Source organism: Balaenoptera physalus (assembly GCF_965194825.1).
Source record: "Balaenoptera physalus genome assembly, chromosome: 8".
NCBI classification, from domain to species: domain Eukaryota; kingdom Metazoa; phylum Chordata; class Mammalia; order Artiodactyla; family Balaenopteridae; genus Balaenoptera; species Balaenoptera physalus.
The window spans coordinates 108,996,476-109,009,431 of record NC_138887.1 but is presented as its reverse complement, the minus strand read 5'-3'; the positions used below and the strand labels follow the sequence as shown (position 1 = coordinate 109,009,431).

The window sequence follows — 12,956 nt, the reverse complement described above, 5'->3', positions numbered from 1 at the left end:
ATCGAACTACCAATGGCATTTTTCACAGAACTAGAACAAAAAATTGCACAATTTGTATGGAAGCACAAAAGACCCTGAATAGCCAAAGCAATCTTAAGAAAAATGGAGCTGGAGGAATCAGGCTCCCTGACTTCTGACTATACTACAAAGCTACAGTAATCAAGACAGTATGGTACTGGCACAAAAACAGAAATATAGATCAATGGAACAGCATAGAAAACCCAGAGCTAAACCCACACACATATGGTCACCTTATCTTTGATAAAGGAGGCAAGAATGTACAATGGAGAAAAGACAGCCTCTTCAATAAGTGGTGCTGGGAAAACTGGACAGCCACATGTAAAAGAATGAAATTAGAACACTTCCTAATACCATACACAAAAATAAACTCAAAATGGACTAAAGACCTAAATGTAAGGCCAGACACTATCAAACTCTTAGAGGAAAACATAGGCAGAACACTCTATGACATAAATCACAGCAAGATCCTTTTTGACCCACCTCCTAGAGAAATGGAAATAAAAACAAACAAATGGGACCTAATGAAACTTAAAAGCTTTTGCACAGCAAAGGAAACCATAAACAAGACGAAAAGAAAACCCTCAGAATGGGAGAAAATATTTGCAAATGAAGCAACTGACAAAGGATTAATCTCCAAGATATACAAGCACCTCATGCAGTTCAATATCAAAAAGAAAACCCAATCCAAAAATGGGCAGAAGATCTAAATAGACATTTCTCCAAAGAAGATATACAGATTGCCAACAAACACATGAAAGGATGCTCAACATCACTGATCATTAGAGAAATGTGAATCAAAACTACAATGAGGTATCACCTCACGCCAATCAGAATGGCCATCATCAAAAAATCTACAAACAATAAATGCTGGAGAGGGTGTGGAGAAAAGGGAACCCTCTTGCACTGTTGGTGGGAATGTAAATTGATACAGCCATTATGGAGAACAGTATGGAGGTTCCTTAAAAAAACTAAAAATAGAACTACCATACATCCCAGCAATCCCACTTCTGGGCATATACCCTGAGAAAACCATAATTCAAAAAGAGACATGTACCACAATGTTCACTGCAGCACTATTTACAATAGCCAGGACATGGAAGCAACCTGTGTCCATCAACAGATGAATGGATAAAGAAGATGTGGCCTATATATACAATGAAATATTACTCAGCCATAAAAGGAAACAAAATTGAGTTATTTGTAGTGAGGTGGATGGACCTAGAGTCTGTCATACAGTGTGAAGTAAGCCAAAAAGAGGAAAACAAATACTGTATGCTAATGCATATATATGGAATGTTAAAAAAAAAAAAAAGTTCTGAAGAACCTAGGGGCAGGACAGGAATAAAGACAGACATAGAGACTGGCCTTGAGGATATGGGGAGGGGGAAGGGTAAACTGGGACGAAGTGAGAGAGTGGCACTGACAACATATACACTACCAAATGTAAAATAAATAGCTAGTGGGAAGCAGCCGCATAGCACAGGGAGATCAGCTCAGTGCTTTGTGACCACCTAGCGGGATGGGATAGGGAGGGTGGGAGGGAGATACAAGAGGGAGGGGATATGGGGATATACGTATACATATAGCTGATTCACTGTTATACAGCAGAAACTAACACAACACTGTAAAGCAATTATACTCCGATAAAGATGTTTAAAAAAACCAAAAAAACAAATAGAAGTCATCAAATTCACAATTAAAATTAGAATACTTAAATTGTGACCTCCATACTTTATAATGAAATTGCTTATTCATAAAATAATATGCTTAAACCCATTGCAGTTTTGTATATAATAACCAAAGAAGCTGGGAATAAAGTAATTTTTTCCCAGAGAATGTCTCTGTTTCTACTGTAATTTCATTAATTTTATAGGGGGAATCTGATTCCCAAGATGCAATAAAAAAAAAAAAAAATTAGAGGGGCTTCCCTGGTGGCGCAGTGGTTGAGAATCTGCCTGCCAATGCAGGGGACATGGGTTCGAGCCCTGGTCTGGGAAGATCCCACATGCCGCGGAGCAACTAGGTCCGTGAGCCACAATTACTGAGCCTGTGCGTCTGGAGCCTGTGCTCCGCAACAAGAGAGGCCGCGATAATGAGAGGCCCACGCACCGCGATGAAGAGTGGCCCCCGCTTGCCGCAACTAGAGAAAACCCTCGCACAGAAACAAAGACCCAACACAGCCATAAATAAAAATAAATAAATAAATAAATAAAAACCCAAAGTTTAAAAAAAAAAAAAAAAATTAGAGTACAGCAAGCTTTTCTACCTCGTGTAATCATATGCCCTTTGTTGAGCAACCACTTGCATGCATGATATCATACCTGTTCACACAGGTATGCTGTGGAAGAAAAATACCCAAGGTTTTACATTTAGATTTAGTCTTTTATTGCTGTTTGGGCTTATTGTAGAGACTTCTGAAATTGGGATCCCAAAGACTTGAGTCACCTACTTCTTCCCCTAACTCCTTCCACTCCCATTTTGCAGTGGAAAGAAAAAGAATTTGCTGCAACCATGATGAAGTGTCCCTGGACTAGCAAACTAAGTGTGTGACAGGTTTATACCCCTGCTTCAGTAGGGGTGCAAATCATTCCTATTTGAACTACAGGCACAAATGGCTTAAAGCCGGGAAAGCTTTTGTATAAAGGGCCAGAGTAAACACTACAGACTTTGAGCTACATATGGTCTCTGTCAACAGCCCCCGCCAGCCTTTAGAAATGTAAACAACATTATTAGCTCTCAGGCTGTATAAAAGTAGGCCATAGGTTGAATTTGTCTAACAGGCCATAGTTTTGTTGAAATAATTTGTAGGCCCAAGATGGGGCCACTTCTGCCTGGGTGCCGCCTCAGCAAACCAAAATTTAAATAACCTTCATGTCCCTGTAAATGCTCCGCTTGACCAGAAACACAGTATATCCAGTTGGCCAAACGCCAAGCCAACTTCGGGCTCTCTACTCACCTCTTTGTTCCTTATTCTTCATCCTCCCGCCTTCAGCCCCCCTTTGCAGTTCTTTGAGCCCTTGCAAATGGAGAGTGCCTGCTTCATCAAGTGTCAGTTTGCTTGTACTGCCTAAATTGTTGTCTTTGATCATCTTTAACAGTCTCTGGTGATGAAGATGGAATCCAAAGCTGACTGCTTACGGCCTGTGGGACAAGATGCACAGGCGAACGACCCACTGAACCCTTTGCATTCGCTGTTTCCTCATCAACACCGAGGGCAAGCCACTTTTGGATTTGAGCCTCTGATCCCCCGCACACAGCTCTGATCCAAACCAACTTTATGTGAGGAAAAACAAAGTGTATTCACTCACACACACACACACACACACACACACGTATATATATATTTCCCAGAAAAGTTCCAGGACGGCTATATTGGGAGCCTACAATGGGTGGCAGCAATTAGGGGATGCATAAAGATAAGCCCACAGCATAAAGCACAGGGAGACTTGGAAAACTAAAACAAGAAATGAGTACTATTTGAACTAATGGCACAACAAAATCTAAGTAGCACAAGTCATACTATTAAAGTCATTAGGGCGACTGCCACTTTCATAAAGAAATCTTCTCATTTAAGGATTAAATAGATCAATTGCTAATGGGAATCTTGAAGCCAAAGCTGCAAAATTGGTGGGCATGGATCAAACACTTAAAAGATGTTAAAGCACTCGCCACCTAAATCTAAGACTCCTGTGCTAAGTTGGTCATGCAACGGGTTACATTGACACTGGGCCACCTGACAACCTCAAGAAAAATTCTGTGCAACAAAGTACACTGTAAAATACCACAAAATCCCCAACCTAGCAGTACACTTCTCTTAGGTATTAATTTGGTTCTCAAACATCCAATGCTTACCTAAGAATCGGGATCCTCGAGTTTCAAAGAATTGAGCACTCCACCTTCCGGCACACCTGCTTATTTTGTCTAATAATTGTGGTCCTGGAAGCTGTAGACATCTACAAAAATGGCAAATCTCACTAAGACAACCTAGCATTACAATGGCTATCATGGGGAACATTCCAATTGGACATATTGTTTAAGAACCACACTTGAAAGTAAGTGTTTCCAAATCAACCAGAATGGGACACCTATTTTAATTGGTATGCATTAGATTCCAAAAGGCTTCAAAATTCCAAAACAACTTCATTGAAAGATTCAACACAAAAGGCTAATGAAAAATTAAAGAACGAAACATAGACGATAAGACCGACGTGACCCCTAAAACTCCCCTCTATTTTCCTTTACCCAAGTACTCACTGTCTACTAATCCTCTTACCTGAATTGCCTTTCCATTCTGAAGAGACAAGACCAAAAACAAAAATTCATCAAGTTGGTTTTAAAATTGCAACAGCTCCAAGGCCAGAAACCTAAGATAATAATACCCACCCCCCTCCCCTGAACTTGAATACCCCCGTATCTACTCTCAAAGGAGGGCCCTTATGTGGGCCCCTCCCAGGGTTGATGGGACTCTGAAGGATTCTGATAAACTCCTATCAGTTACTCCCTTAAACAGCCAAGTGGAAACTAAAATTAAAACTAATGGAAAACCTTGTCAAATTCTGGTAGATACCAGAACTTACACTCTTCACTGTAAACTCCACTCTCTGGAGTCTGTAGAATGGGATTCTGGGGAAACTGGCAGAAGCCAGCCGAAAGTGAGAATTCCTACCGAAGTCAGCTCTTCCTGATCCCTGTAGCTGCTGGTCAGGAGAGAAATTTCATGCCCTTCCTTTTCCAAATTCAGACTCTTGGGAATTTGATTTTGGGAACTCATTGGTTATTGATCCTTTCTCTCCCAGGGATAGCTATTGCCTTCTTGTCTTGTGTCCTGAGAACTTGGCTTGGCTTTCTGCCTGCTGGCACATACAGGTTGTTGGTTCTTATGTATGGAGGCAGCTCAACCATCAGGCCCCAAAATATGCTTGGACAGAAATGTGGGTTGTATCCCATTTGCAGTCTATCAACTGTTGCCAGCTCTCAGAGGAATTGTCCAAGCATTTCATTCTTTTGGCTATCTTTGGGAGTGGCTCTAGATCTTGGGAGGGTAGTATATTTTGGTGTTGTTCAGTACTGCCAGGAATAGTTACTGTTTGTCCAGTCTGAAACTTGATATTTGAAAGAATTTTTTTTTTAAAGTAACTTTATGGTCAGAAGTTGGCTGAACTAGAAGCTGATATTCAGAGCCAGACAAACTTTTTTAGGCTTTCTCCCCTCCCCCACCCCCAAGCTAAAAATAAAAATATGTACCCAGAGGGGAGAAAAAAATATTCCAAACAACTCTAAATCTATAACATAGGAATCTTTTAATTTTTATCTTAGTTGAAGATCTTCTCCCTGATATAAAGAAGCAAATTGAAGATAAAGTAGATGGTCAAGAGGATGATCAAAAGGTGGTACTAGGCCCATTCTAGGCCCAAGACAAAGCCACTCCTGCTGGGGGTGCCACCTAGGCAAACCAAAACTTAATAACTTTCATGTCCCAGTAAATGCTCTGCTTGACCAGAAACACTGTATATCGTCAGCCAATCACCAAATACCAAGCAAACTCTGGTCTCTGTACTTACTTCCTTGTTCCTTATTCTTTTTTTTTTTTTTTAAAGAAATTCACGTTCTTTTATTTATTTATTTATTTATTTATGACTGTGTTGAGTCTTCGTTTCTGTGCGAGGGCTTTCTCTAGTTGCGGCAAGTGGGGACCACTCTTCATCGCGGTGCACGGGCCTCTCACCATCGCGGCCTCTCTTGTTGCGGAGCACCGGCTCCAGACGCGCAGGCTCAGTAATTGTGGCTCACGGGTCCAGTTGCTCCGTGGCATGTGGGATCTTCCCAGACCAGGGCTTGAACCCTTGTCCCCTGCATTGGCAGGCAGATTCTCAACCACTGCGCCACCAGGGAAGCCCTGTTCCTTATTCTTTACCCCATAAAAACTTCCTGCCTTCCACCCCATTTTGCTGTTCTCTGAACCCCTGCAAATGGAGACTGCCCTCTTCATGAAATGTTAAATAAAGTTTGTTTGGATTACCTAAATTGTCATCTTTAATCATTTTAAATAGTTTGCAGACCTGTCTTAGTCTAGTTATTAGAAAGTCTTAGGCTAAAATATTTTTGATGCAAAGATGTCTACGCTACACATGTAGGGTTAGCTAAACAACCCATGACAAACTGTAATTCAAAACCCCAAAGCTGACGTTAGCAGCAATTTATAATTAAAACCAAAGGATAGCAGTGATTGAAAACCACAGTCAACCACTGATAAAACTGATGCTTAAGCACCTTCCCAAGGATTTCAGGAACTATCAATACCTGTGGAGGTATCCAGGCTTAAGATACTTTACAATGTTGTTTAGCACTGTCAGTACCCAGGCTTCCTAGAAGACACTACATTAGTTAGTCTACAGCAAATTTTATCAACATAATTTAATTCAAACACTAAATTTCAGAAATCCTTTATAAACTCATATATATTGCTTACCTTAATAGTATCAGGCACTAGTAGAAATGGAAGTCAACAAATTTTCAGTCACTTACTTGTAAGAACTTTTTTGGATTGGTTTCACAGCCCACTAAAAGACAATACTGGTTGACATACAACCCAGCAATCCCACTACTGGGCATATACCCTGAGAAAACCATAATTCAAAAAGAGTCATGTACCACAATGTTCATTGCAGCTCTATTTACAATAGCCAGGACATGGAAGCCACCTAAGTGTCCATCAACAGATGAATGGATAAAGAAGATGTGGCACATACATACAATGGAATGTTACTCAGACATTAAAAAGATACGAAATTGAGTTATTTGTAGTGAGGTGGATGGACCTAGAGTCTGTCATACAGAGTGAAGTCAGTCAGAAAAAGAAAAACAAATACCGTATGCTAACACATATATATGGAATAAAAAAAAATGGTTCTGATGAACCTAAGGGCAGAACAGAAATAAAGACACAGACGTAGAGAATGGACTTGAGGACATGGGGAGGGGGAAGGGTAAGCTGGGACAAAGTGAGAGAATAGCATTGACATACATACAGTACCAAATGTAAAATAGCTAGTGGGAAGCAGCCGCATAGCACAGGGAGATCAGCTCGGTGCTTTGCAACCACCTAGAGGGGTGGGATATGGAGGGTGGGAGGGAGATGCAAGAGGGAGGGGATATAGGGATATATGTATGCATATAGCTGATTCACTTTGTTATACAGCAGAAACTAACACAACATTGTAAAGCAATTATACTCCAATAAAGATGTTAAAAAAAAAAAAGACAATACTGGTTGAGGTATTAAAAACAGTAACAACTGGAATCTCTATACAAGCATATTTTGCTTTCTGCAATAGGATAGAGGTGGAATTTGTCTGAATCTATAGTTTTATGTATAGAAGGGAATTTGATTTCTGTCTCTTCAGAGCACAGTCTACAGTGGCAAAAAGAAAAAAAATCCTCCTGTAAAATGAACGTCAAAACCTTTATTTTGGACTTTTTGTATCTTGGGCTTTCTTAACATACACCCTCATCAGTAAATGCCTTAAACAATCAGATTAGAGAACCAGCATCATTGCCAAAGCATGGGACCTGGTGGCTCACTAAGCTTGTTGTCTTTCCTCCTCTTTCCTATTAAGAACGCCCTGATTTTCTTTGGGAAAATGTCACTTCTCAAATCAGTACATTCCCCTTCCAAGGCTGAGACATTTGTTTAACCCTGGTTGATCCTTATATTCTATCCCCTCCCCTCAATGAGAACCAGGCTTCAGCCACTGTTTTCTGACTGAATTTTCTGGCTCACTTGTCTTGGATTAAAGGCAGTAGAGGACATGGGTAAAGAATTCACATTCACAAGTATGCTCATATATGGCAGACGATATTAAAATAGCCTTTCTTCCACACCACATTTGAAAATGTGGGAAAGAGAGAATTTTGCTAAATGTTTAACTTGTAACTTCTAAGGAAGGATTTTTTTTCTCGGACTCAAATTAGGACTATTATTCTAGTTAAAAACACATATAAGAATCAAAGAGAAGGCTTTTTCCCACCCCCATCAATGTAAGATCTAGAAAATATTCAAAACGGAGTTTTTAAAATAGTTGTAATATCTGAGAATCAGAACTTTCCAAACTTTATAGGTGAAATTAACATAGGCAAACTTTTAAAGTGACTTGTAAATTCCCCACTTTTTGTGTCCTCCCCTTACCCCACCCCCCAAGTCCCGCCTCTTCCAATAGGTTTCAGACAAGTAGAATTTTTCATGGCATCTTTGGTTCTCCTTTCATGGGGGTGGGACTCCTCGACTGAATATATCTATCACCCTCTTCCTTCCTGTTTGCTAAATTAATTTTTTGCTTATTTAAAGCTGGTGAAATCCATGTGTTAGAGTTTTTAAAAAAAGTTTTCCTATTATTTTACGGACTAGTAGATCATCCCTATATGTATTGATTTTATAGAGGAACATACAAAGGCAGTAATGGAGACCCGAACTAGTTAATATTCTACTGCATGACATACAGTAATTTTTCCATTAAAGATACCTTGTTGTGGTAAAGTATTCACAGTAAAAATTCATCAAAGCTGATTTTTATTAAAATCAAAGCACCAGTTGACTCCCCCAAATTAAAAACAACAACGAAGACTACTGTCTCAGATACCCTTCACAATAAGCGAAACCTTCATGGGCAGAGAAATCTGTGATCTGATTGGCTAGCATTATTCCCACTCAAGAGCATGAGCCACCAACCTGTGAATTTTAGTGAATTCACACCAGAGATGAAGGGGCAATATAAATAAAAAGACACGAACTCTTAACTTACACGAGGTTATACAATACTTTAAAAAATATGTATGTGCATGGTTATTTAAAATGAGGGCCTCTATTTCAATAATTGGATGGTTGAACTCATGGTTATGTCCATAATTTTAATGGTCAATCAGATCACTCAATTTCTCTCATTCATAACAGATACAGATAAACAGAAAATAAATACATCTTCTATTTAAACCTAAAAACCTTTTGCTTCAGTGCAGTCACCTACTGTTGGGATTCACATTCATTTGTAGATCAGGCCTCAACAAAAGGAGGAGTTCCTCCTTTCATTGTCTAACGAGTCTCTCCACGGAACCCCAATTTAAAAGTTTAAACACTGTAACAGCATAGAAAATTGAAATGCAAATTCATAAATGGAGCAATCGGCTATATACTCACGCTTTTGACTGTGGAGTGAATCTTTTTGAAAGCATTCCTAAGTTGTATTACATCTACACTACTGTGTAGTAGTAAAATGTGGAGCCTATTCTTTAGCTTGGAAAAGAAAGCAAAGCTACCAAGGGAAGAGGACATTTTCCTCTCAGGACCTTCCAATTTCCTACGCTTCCATTCAGAAAAGATAAGCAGGGCCTGTTAATTCAAAGGACAAAATAACTGCACTGCCAGGTGCTGATGTACAATAGTATTTTGAATTTAATATGGTATACATTATCCATTTATACTTCTACCAAAGCCATGTTAAGTCACTAACTGTGTACTGGGTTTCCTTTTTACTGGAAAGATCAGATGCTTGGCACCTGGGAAAGCTTTCGATGAGTTTCCCAGGATTGAGTATATTCTAGCTGCCACATGGCCTGCTCATCATGTGATCCCATTCAGCACTGGGGGTCTTGCAGATATGACATGAGGCTATTGGTTCTAAATCCAGAGGGTAATCTCCTGGAGTTTTCGATCAGAGGTAAACACTGGAGTTTTTTAAGTTTAGGTCAAGGTTGCTTGAGTGGCACTGACCTTTTGAAAGGAATTCTCTCCAAATGGGCATGAGGTATAGTTAGGCTCATCTTATAGCTTACTACTATTATAATTTAAGGACTACTTTGCTGGGATCCACCTGGACACACAGGCACCTGTTAATAAGGTCGTAGGACTTTAATTTTAAGACCATTAAGAAAATGTTATTTGGAGAAACACTTTTAGTATATATTATGTATGATTACAGGAAAGATGGTTTTCAAGTGCCTTTCATTCCGCAAAAAAATGATAAAGGTGAAAGAAAAATATTGTTTGAAAATATTAATATGGCACTGAATAATAACAGTGAAAGTTTTGGGTACATTAGTAGAAATTCTGGCTCAGATGCATTTACAAAATTATAATTTTTCTCTCTTAAGTGCTACTTCCCTTTGTGATCATCCTCAAAATTTACCTGTGGTGCCCTGCTTTAACTCAGGAGACAAGTATCGAAGAAAAAACTATCATAAGAATAGTATTCTAAGATAAAAACAATAAACTTATTAGGAAAAGCTCCATGGCTGCTGTGCTAAAAATGCTGGAGCAAAAGAAGACAATTGGTGGTATATGCACTATTATCAAAATTTGTTCAAGTCTTTGGAGAACAAATGTCAAACACATGTTCAAAACAATACAACAACAACAACAACTACCCTGAAACACATATTTGGAAAAGTGATTAAGACTTTTTAACCTTTAGTACATAACTGACATACTATGGACTAAACCTAAGTCTACACAGAAAGTGAGATGCTCTTGCCAGTAAGTTCTTTTCTCATTTTATCTTTAGCAGTATCTGAAACCCAATGACTTACCCACAAGATATTTTCAAATTGTCCATCTTAAGAACTAATGCCATGTGGATACAAGCAAATCCTCTAGGTTTAATTCATGGGAGATGACACTATCCAAAGGATAAAATTCTTTCAAGTCAGCTATATTTTTATTCTATCAGCCTAGAGAGGAAAATTTCCTCAGCCAATTAATGTTTTATAAATAAAGGTTTACTTTGGCAAACTAAAAAAGTTCACATATAAATATACTGTCAAATGTTAGATTAGCAAATGGCACAATAATTTTCTTCTAGCTTAACCTAGTTTCCTTCTCTGATACTGAACAACAAGTAAAAGGAATAAATGAAAGTCAGTAAACTAGCTAGGCCTGACCCATTAAGAATATGTTTGCCCTCAGAAGGTAGGTCTTTTGTATCTCTATCAGGAGAATGAAAATGAAGTCCAGAATTAAGTCAGATGAAAGATTCAGTTTGAGGTTCTGACTCTGAAGAATGGGAAATAGATGCTTCAGAAAAAATTGTAAATTTCACTCTAATTTCCTCCAGTTGCCTGCTCCCAAATTCCACAACACATTTCATTCCAATTTATGAAGACAGATGAAAACCACAAAAACTGGTCCCTTTCAGGGGAATTTATATTTAATGCCCAATAGGGTATACGCTGAAGAATCCTTACATCAAATACGGCACACACTGCTGTATTGCATATTCTGGATAGCTCCACTAAAAGCCATACTGCAAACGATCAGTCTTGTTATAAAAGGATCACCTGCACAGTTAAAAAGCAAACAACAAACCACACATAGACACACAGCAAAACCAAACGAGTACACTTACTTCCTCAGTGGAAGGTAGGTTTAGAAATGTACGAAAAATGGGCTTGAAAACCTGCTATACCAAACACACCTCTATAGACAAGAAAAAAACAAAAACAAAAACCAAACATCTGTTTTCCTTTTTCTTTAATACAATTGCCATCTTACATGATATACTATTAGGTGCCTTCTTAATAGCATCTAATCTACTTTTTCGTTGCACCAGGGGGCATCCTAGGATAGAACTCTTGTTACCACTCATACTCACTGGAGTACTGCTCTTATGTACAGTACACCTAACTCATGGTTGGTCCATAGTTAATGAGTAGTGGTATTTTCTAAAAATGGATTTAACGCACGCATCCAAACCACATTAAATTTTCAACTTAGAGTTCATACAAAGTCTATTTCCTTTCTATAGTTGCTATCACTCCAGACTGCAGTTTGAAATCCCAGTAAGTGGGGAGAATGTCTTTTTATTCTGTTGTTGATGCTTCTTTCTTTCTTCCTTTCTCCTTCCTTCCTCCCTCTTTTTCTTTCTTTCTTAATAAGAAGGTTAAAAGAAATGGGTTATTAAGGAAATCAGAGTCTAGTAAACATTGAAAACTTAAAGTGGTCACAAGCTCTTCTTGGTAACGATGTTAAATTACTGACAGAATGTTTTTTGAAAACAAAAAAAGTCTGAAGACCAGCACACGCCAGTGGTGTTGCTTATTTGAGCGACTGGCGCTCCTCCACGCTTTTGAGGCGTTTCTTCCGGGGCTGTACAAAGTCTTCATCTGAGTCATCACTAAGTTTAGTATCTTCCGGTTCATTCCTGAATTCTACTTTAGGAAACCGTTTTTCTGGATAAAGGTTCTTCAGAAGTTCTTCAAAATAGCTTTCAAGTTTTATACCAGCATTGGCTACTTCTGAATCAGGCTGTTGAATAAAAATAAAAATATGAATCAAAAAGAATTTTTAGATAGTCAATAAAGTCGTGGATTTCTCACAGTTTTGTTCCCTTCTAACTGAAGATTATGAATATCAGTGGATTGTCTGGGAAACAATGTTTATGTATAGCTTTGATATAAAGTAAACAAAAGTCTGGGGCTAGACAAAATCTAGAGAAGATCAGATAAGAAGTAAATAAAAGGCTTTGACTCATCTGGATTACCAAAGAGATATCACAGAGATGCCATAACCAGAGAATCATCTAACAGGTATTTTTAGAACAAATTAAATGAAACGTGGAACTCTGGAATGAGTAGCCAATACAAAGGACAAACTATCAACAAAAGGCTGTAAGTCTGACAGATGTTTAGGTAAACTAACAGATGATAAAGTTTTTGAGAAAATTCTTAATTAGGAACTATCTAAACCACATTCTTAATATTTTAATATCAACATCACAAAGACTAAAGTCTGGTGAAGTGCCATATTTCAAGAAATAAAGGTGCTTCTGGGTTAGATAAAAATATTTTCTAAATTGTTTTCAAGTTGTTACCATATAATAAATCTTTGAATATACATGTGGATAAAGTCTTCCTAATTACCTCTTTCATTCCCTGACAGACTCGAACTT

General features: G+C 38.4%; 2 protein-coding genes and 1 long non-coding RNA gene across 5 annotated transcripts in view; 1 reads left to right on the top strand and 2 right to left on the bottom strand.

Annotated features, from left to right (window-relative positions):
• Window positions 1–5,912, bottom strand: part of LOC309666083 — a 30,138-nt gene extending 24,226 nt beyond the window's left edge. The window contains exon 1 of the long non-coding RNA XR_014266879.1: window positions 2,978–5,912. This is a non-coding gene — a long non-coding RNA (uncharacterized lncRNA). The remainder of the gene's footprint in view (window positions 1–2,977) is intronic.
• SVOPL (SVOP like) overlaps window positions 1–10,268 on the top strand; it is a gene marked incomplete at its 3' end in the record, with an annotated part of 84,926 nt that extends 74,658 nt beyond the window's left edge. Inside the window, 1 exon segment of the mRNA XM_082473193.1 lies at window positions 10,165–10,268. Coding sequence (XP_082329319.1) covers window positions 10,165–10,268 — 104 coding nt within the window.
• The window catches only part of TRIM24 (tripartite motif containing 24), an 89,365-nt gene continuing 84,979 nt past the window's right edge, over window positions 8,571–12,956 (bottom strand). For all 3 annotated transcript variants that reach the window (XM_082472891.1, XM_082472893.1, XM_082472892.1), the window contains one exon: window positions 8,571–12,313. In XM_082472891.1, the coding sequence (XP_082329017.1) occupies window positions 12,104–12,313 (210 nt within the window). In that variant the 3' untranslated portion in view covers window positions 8,571–12,103. The remainder of the gene's footprint in view (window positions 12,314–12,956) is intronic.